This window comes from Anolis carolinensis, chromosome 3 (assembly GCF_035594765.1).
Source record: "Anolis carolinensis isolate JA03-04 chromosome 3, rAnoCar3.1.pri, whole genome shotgun sequence".
Taxonomy (NCBI): domain Eukaryota; kingdom Metazoa; phylum Chordata; class Lepidosauria; order Squamata; family Dactyloidae; genus Anolis; species Anolis carolinensis.
In genome coordinates this window covers 25,899,762-25,907,552 of record NC_085843.1, presented here as the reverse complement: position 1 = coordinate 25,907,552, position 7,791 = coordinate 25,899,762, and the positions used below count along the sequence as shown (strand labels likewise).

General features: G+C 38.8%; 1 protein-coding gene across 1 annotated transcript; it reads left to right on the top strand.

The window, feature by feature from the left end:
* The first annotated feature begins 1,396 nt into the window (after positions 1–1,396).
* sln (sarcolipin) lies at positions 1,397–7,577 on the top strand. Its single transcript, XM_008122205.2, has 2 exons — positions 1,397–1,565; positions 6,947–7,577. Exon 2 carries the CDS (start codon positions 7,028–7,030, stop codon positions 7,121–7,123), a length of 96 nt encoding a protein of 31 aa, XP_008120412.1. The 5' UTR covers positions 1,397–1,565; positions 6,947–7,027; the 3' UTR covers positions 7,124–7,577.
* The last annotated feature ends 214 nt before the right edge of the window (positions 7,578–7,791 follow it).

Genomic DNA, 7,791 nt, shown 5'->3' with positions numbered 1-7,791 from the left:
AAGATCAGAAGAAAAAGTGAAAGCGTGGAAGGAAAATTAAAATATGATGAATCAAGTTAAGTTCTAAATCAATGCAACTCAAGATGTTTTGGAATGGAATTTACCAAAGTGGTACTTGGTTGTCCCACATCGGAGTACAAATACAGTAAAGTCTCACTTATCCAAGCCTCGCTTACCCAAGCCTCTGGATTATCCAAGCCATTTTTGTAGTCAATGTTTTCAATATATCGTGATATTTTGGTGCTAAATTCAGCTCCGGGGCTGTGGCGCAGACGGGAGAGCAAGCCATTGCAATTAACTGCAATGAATCACTGACCAGGAGGTCATAAGTTAGAGGCCCGCTCGGAGCTATGTTGTTGTCTTTGTCCTGTGTTAAAAAGGCATTGAATGTTTGCCTAATATATGTAATGTGATCCGCCCTGAGTCCCCTTCGGGGTGAGAAGGGTGGAATATAAATGATGTAAATAAATAAATAAATAAATAAATAAATAAATACAGTAATTACAACATAACATTACTGCGTACTGAACTACTTTTTCTGTCAAATTTGTTGTAAAACATGATGTTTTGGTGCTTAATTTGTAAAATCATAACCTAATTTGACATTTAATAGTCTTTTCCTTAATCCCTCCTTATTATCCGAGATATTTGCTTATCCAAGCTTCTGCCGGCCCATTTAGCTTGGATAAGCAAGACTCTACTGTACTACACATAGACAGATACACAAATGGATACTTATCAGAGTTACTTATCAGAGCCAGCATGTTACAATGGCTTGAGCACTGGACTATGACATTGGAGACCAGGATTTGAACTTTAAAAAGAACTGGAATCAGGGAGAGAAGAACTGCATGGAAGATTAGAAAGGAAAAGAATTTGGTAATAAAAACTGTGGGACTCTACTGTAATTTTTTCCCCCTCCTGTACTTTTGCCTTGCATCAAACCTATAGGAACACGAGAAGCCAAACCAGCAACTATAATAAGGATGGAAGACAGCAACAGGTGGCCACTCTTGCCAAGCAAACTGCATAGAATTTGGAATCGACCCAGTTGTCAAAAGGCGGGATGAAGTCTTGCCTTAATCCTGAAGAACTTGAACTTTTCTGGCAAGTGGTTTTCCCTATAGTATAAGAGAAATCTTGAAGCAAAGTAAGCCTGGTTTGAAAGAAAACAGCATCTGTAAGTTTCCTGTCCTGTTAAGAAGTCCTGGGCATGCAAACAATCCTAAGCAGGAAAGAATCCAAAGGTAACATGTAAAGCAATACCGACCCCCCACCCCCACCCCTCCCCAGGCATAAATAGCCTTAACTGAATGCTGGTCTTCAGCCTGCCCCCCTCTTAAGCATGCAGCTGGTGACGTCAAGGCTTTTGTTGCCAATACCCTCATTCCTTTCCTCCTCCCTTGCACTACTTTAGTCCCACCAAAGGGCCAGGGAATCCAGACTGCACTGGGAGATGAGGAGAAGCTGAGGGAAGCCCTGGGTACCACAGGCTGAAGAGCTGTATTCTCACCATCCATCCATCCATCCATCCATCTACCCATCCACCCACCTGTCTTCTTCAGGTAGAGCAAGAGATGCATTTGCTATGATTGGGCTCTTCCATTTCCAAAAGATGATCGAATACTTAAAACATTTTAAAGATGGGGAAAAAAGGAAGCTCTAACATTTAAAAGTAAACCAAATGCTGGCTTTCTAATCCTTGTACTTTAAGCAAAACAACTCTACCTAATGTGTTATCGAAGTCTTTCATGGCTGGAATGATTGGGTTGCTGTGAGTTTTTCAAGCTGCATGACCCTGCTCCAGTAGCATTCGCTCCTGATGTTTCATTTGCATCTGTGGCAAGCATCCTTAGAGGTTTGTTCAGACCTCTGAACAAACCTCTAAGGATGCTTGCCACAGACCTCTGAACAAGCCTCCGAGGATGCCTGGGTGAAATGTCAGGAGAGAATGCTACTGGAACATGGTTATACAGCCCGAAAAACACAAAGCAACCCAACTCTATTTAAACCAGCCTGGATCTAGCTAAATCTAATGGCCATCTAATGGTCAATTTCTTCTTTCATTCTGCTACTAATGACACTATGTAACACAGTTTTTGCTCCTGGGTTATAAATATCATTTCCTAATTGGTTTTCCTATAAAAAAATGGAAAAAAGGTTTATTAAACTGCAACAACTTTTTTTCACAGGACATCCCACAGCACATTTTGCTGTAGTTTTTCAATGAATATCTCCTTGAGTGTTAACCAATTCAGCAAAGTTTGTGGCAGCCACAAAAATGAAGTTTCTGGGGTATAACTACTACAGTCGAGTCTCACTTATCCAAGCTAAACGGGCCGGCAGAAGCTTGGATAAGCGAATATCTTGGATAATAAGGAGGGATTAAGGACAACCCTATTAAACATCAAATTAGGTTATGATTTTACAAATTAAGCACCAAAACATCATGTTATACAACAAATTTGACAGAAAAAGTAGTTCAATACGCAGTAATGCTATGTAGTAATTACGGTATTTACGAATTTAGCACCAAAATTCACGATTTATTGAAAACATCAACTACAAAAATGCGTTGGATAATCCAGAATGTTGGATAAGCGAGTGTTGGATAAGTGAGACTCTACTGTACTTTCAAAGTAGGCACTGCACAATTAAACAGGAATAAGACCTTCAAACCAGGAACAGATTTTTTTTTCAAATTTTGTTACATAGTGTTATTGATGTAATACTTGAAAGTTAGAATCATAAGAAAATTTTTACACACACAGTCTATCTCTTTCTCTCTCACACATACACCAACTTTTCATTTAAACTGGGGGAGAAGGTTGTACGTCACATTCATTATTCCTTTGCTCTGGAATCTCACCCAGGAAAGATCCCATTATCCCCATTTTGCAAGTCAGGAACTGAAACTGAATGAAAGTTAATTAATCAGGGTAACTTCTTGAACCCCAGGCTTCTGGGAGACTTGAATTCAGGACTTTTACTGCTGAAGGCAATGTCATGCTTTCAGGGCCATCCTGATTCTATGTTTCATACAGCTCATTTACCATCATGTGTAAAGTACTGGCCTAACTTTTGATTAAACAGAAGCAAATCTCACACAAGATTAATCTACCTGGTAGCTTTGGTAAACCATAGTATTTTATCACAAGCCTACTGTCAGTCAAATAAAATAATATAATGGTGTACTTTTTCTGAAAAAAAAGTATTTTCAGCACTTTGAAAAAGTGATATGTAAATATTTGTCATTGCTAAAATATTTTTGTAATAATATTAAATCATATTGATATCTAATAATTTTTTAATAATCATAGAATCTTAGAGTTGGAAGAGACCTCATGGGTCATCCAGTCCAACCCCCTGCCAAGAAGCAGGAAAATCGCATTCAAAGCACCCCCGACAGATGGCCATCCAGCCTCTGTTTAAAAACCTCCAAAGAAGGAAACTCCACTACATTCTGAGGCAGAGAGTTCCACTGCTGAACAGCTCTCACAGTTAGGAAGTTCTTCCAGATGTTCCTAATGTTCAGGTAGAATCTCCTTTCCTGTAGTTTGAAGCCATAATATTAATTTGTATGAAGTTTGGAGTTTGTCCCATCCAGCTCAGTTGAACTTAGGAGATGAACTTTTGCTTATTTGTCTGCAAGTGTTCAGGGTTTTCTTCCAAGCAAATATGCACTAAAAATATACAAGGTCAGCACTGGAGAACTTGAAAAATTAAATAAAGATATAAAAATATCAGATTGGCTCTGCCAAACTAAACAGAAATATGTAGTCGTCAGAACATTTTGGAAGAGGAAAGTGTTACGCAATCTCTCAACATTTTAAAAGTGCAGCAAAAGGTGAAGATTAAAACTTCCAAAAGGGAAATAATATTAAGGGATCAAACCATTTTAATAAAAACAGAAAACAACCTCCTATACAGCTTTTGTAAAGCAATCTCTAAGATCTATGACTTGAGGAGACATAGATGGAGGAGAAAATTTATAGTATGATCTAAAGAGACACAATTAAGTTTATATTGGCAAAACCAGAGTTTGGAAAAATGGCTTTTTGGGAGTACAGCTTTCATTAACCCACTAGGCAGCAAGGCCTTTAATAGTTTCAGTCCAAAAGTAACTTTTCCATAGCTTTACTACAAATCAGTGCATTGTCTGACAATTTATTTTGTTTTGATTGTGTTCTTAGTGACCTGACTATTGGACAAACTAGCTCATTTCCACAATTTATCCTGAAAATTTATCCTGTTAGTTCAATTTTTTTTCATGTCAGGAGCGACTTGAGAAATTGCAAGTTGCTTCTGGTTTGAGAGAATTGGCAGTCTGCAAGGACTAGCCCAGGGGACGCCCGGATGTTTTGATGTTTTACCATCCTGTGGGAGGCTTTTCTCATGTCCCTGCATGGGGAGCTGGAGCTGACAGAGGGAGCTCCCCAGATTCAAATTGCTGGCCTATTGGTCAGCAGTCCTGCCGGCTCAAGGGTTTAACCCATTGTGCCACCGGGGGCTTCTTTCTAATGATCTCTCAAGATATAATAGTCAAATGTGGTGCATGTATGTTGAGAGAGAGACAGATTGATTGACTGACTGATTATTATGTCACCTTAACAGAAACTGCCACTTTCCCTAAATGCTGCCCTTATATTAAACTTTCCAAGATATCCTATTCATGAAGAGGGAGGGAGATTTGATCACTGTAATAACTGCCATCAGATTTTGCAACATGTGCATTCCGTGGCATGAAATATAATACAGTACAATATGCTTCAATTTAAAAAATGTTTGCAAGACACTATTTTGAATATCAGATCTTCATGATTTGTGACAGAAACTACTTTAAGGGATATAATAACTAATATTGGTGTGAGTAGCTTTGTGTGCACGATTTTACATCACCTAGGAATGTTTTAAATGAATCAGATGGCTCAAGGCAAGCCAATGACAGGTATAAAATATTGGATTTTCAATCTACTAAACTAAATCTCAATGAACTCATTTGAGGATTATTAGATCCACTGACCCGTGGTGGCAAGTAGCTACCATGCAGTTATCAAGGTGGTTGTTAACAGTTTTGAGGCCCCTCGGGGAGAAAGTTGGGGTATAAATAAAGTAAACAAACAAACAATAAAAACAGCTATCCTTGGTGCTGACTGCTAAGTCTAGTTTGGGATACGGGTTCAGCAACTTGGGTGTCTTCGCTAATGTTTGGATAAAACCCATAGCAGATTCATTGTCTCACTGCCATGGACGCCACCAGCCACCACTCCTACTGTCACAGATGACTCAAGAATTCCCTGTTTGAAATAACAATGTTCAATCTCGGGGCGTTTGAGATAGCGATAGCCATATAATGAGTTGCTCATCTGTTTCTTTTTGCTTCCTACCGGGATAAATTCATCATGGCCATTATTTGTCCAGAGGACTAAACTATCACAAAAAAATCACAATTATTACATGGCTACATGACCAGAGGCAACAATTTCTTCCATCACAAAAATTGTTGCTTTTGTGGCCAAAGGTGTGGCTTGGAGGAGGGGCCAGAGAGGGAACCTCCATGGACCAAAGTAATCCTAGTGGTCTTCTCTGGGCCAAATTAATCAGGTGGTCATTCCCTGATTGACCATCATGGACTTGCTCATCTTGTAAACAGATTGACACTTCTAGGTGGCTGGATCCTACTTTGCTCTGGCAATATTTGAATAGGAAGAGTATGTACTTGATGATGGAGATTATATCCAAACTTCTGGCACCCAGGACATATACAATTGGTTATCTGTATACTTCCCTTTATGTTCTGTTTGAAATGTTTCCATCTCAATATACTACTATTACTACTACTACTACTACTACTAATAATAATAATAATAATAATAATAATAATAATATTTATTTCTTGCCCACCTTTCCTCATGACTCAAGGCAGATTACAACATTGCTAAAACACACATTCACTTAAAAACATTCTTTAAATCACACATATGCGATCTCATCACAATGGAAACAACAAGATTTTCACTTTCTACACAAATGACATTATTGTGTGAACATAGTATTCTTTTAGGTCACATTGCACTTCTGTCTGATGCAGTGAAATGTCTTACATACTAGTCCAAAAAGTCACATTCAAGTAGAATTAAAGAGGAAGGGAACTTCCCCAAAGTGAAGCAGAAGTGGGACTGAAGCTTAATCTATTCAGTTACTCTGGATCGACTAGAGTCACACTTCTGAATAAGTTATACAGTAAAGGCAAGGGTAAAGGTTTTCTTCTGATATTAAGTCTAGTTGCTTCTGAGTCTGTGGGTTGGTGCTCATCTCAATTTCTAAAACAAAGAACCGGCATTGTCCGTAGACTCTTCCAAGGTCATGTGGTCAACATGACTGCATGGAGTGCCATTATAAGTGAGGCCAAAATATATTTCAGCAAAATTCAAAAAGTTCCTTTTTTGTACTCCTCCTCTTAGAACTCCTTGGTTGGCATGACCACTGCCTGGAAGTTGTAGTTCAAATGGGAAAAGAATGTACCTATGCTTTGTATTGCTCATACCCCCAAATTTTCAACTTCAGCACTTTTGTGGTAATGTCTCAACATTAGAAACAATTTCACAAATGCAGTTTCAAATGTCCTACCCTTTTTCAAAATCATAAATCAAATGTGTGTGTTTCTCTGAATAGAAAAACAATTCCAATTCCAAATGGCATTCTCAGGCTTGCTCCTCTTCATCAGGACTATATTTGGGCTGGGGCAACACCAAAAAACAGGACGCATTGTGGAGTTGAAATTGAAGAAGGTGATAAGCTGTTAGAGATACTCTGTCTTTTTAAAACATCTCCTGCTTGCTCTAAAGGTTGGCCATAGAAATAACATTTACTTATATCAGGGCTATAAATAGTGCTGGAGCAGGCTTCCCGTCTTCACACATCTAGTTTTATTCTTGTTCTTTAGGAGAGGACAAGGTTGATCGCAAGGACAACTCTGAAACAAGAGCTCCCCTCTGCAGCCCACCCTCTGCCCTTGTCTCTGGCCATGGACCGATCCACACAAGAGCTCTTCCTCAACTTCATGATTGTACTGATCACAGTACTCCTCATGTGGCTTCTGGTGAAGTCTTACCAAGACTGAAATGACCACCCTGAGTCATCCCCGGAGTCCCTCGTGGATGTGTTGTTGGAGAAGGATGCCATTTTGGCAACACAAGAATGCTGCCTCTTTGTGTTCTCTCTCTTTGTGTGGAAATGTCTTCTCTCTCTTTTTTACTCTAAAACCCCTCTTGTCTATAAGTTGCATCAAGATGTTCAAATGACTGTAAGATGAGGTAAATTATTTAATTTATATGCAAAGCATGGCGTATCTTTCTTTCTCCTTATCCTTTGTAATTATGCACACACCTGATTTGGAACCATGATGGTGGCTGGAAACATCAACATTAATGTGCTCATCACAGCTGTCTGTCTTTTAGCCACTCTTGTATGGCTTTCATGATTTTGACATTGTGTAGCAAAATCTATTGATCTGGAATGTTGAAATTCCTCTTTTGTCTGCTCTAGTGATTTGAATAAAGAACTTCGTAAGACTATGTGTGCCTTATTCGCTTCAATTCTCTTCTTGGTGTTATGCTTGCAAGTAAGCTTTGTAGAAATTGATAGACAACTTTTGGACCACTAGAAGTTTTGGGGTTTGAGCACCAATCATGGTCAATGGTAAGGGGCTGTGGGAATTGTAGTCTTAAATAAATAAATATCAAGGAATGCAAAGCTTCTCCTTGTTTATTAGCAGACCATTGTACTTAT

Bases quoted from the DNA above. Each gene is read 5' to 3' on its own strand.
- sln (XM_008122205.2), top strand. From the start codon at position 7,028: ATGGACCGATCCACACAAGAGCTCTTCCTCAACTTCATGATTGTACTG.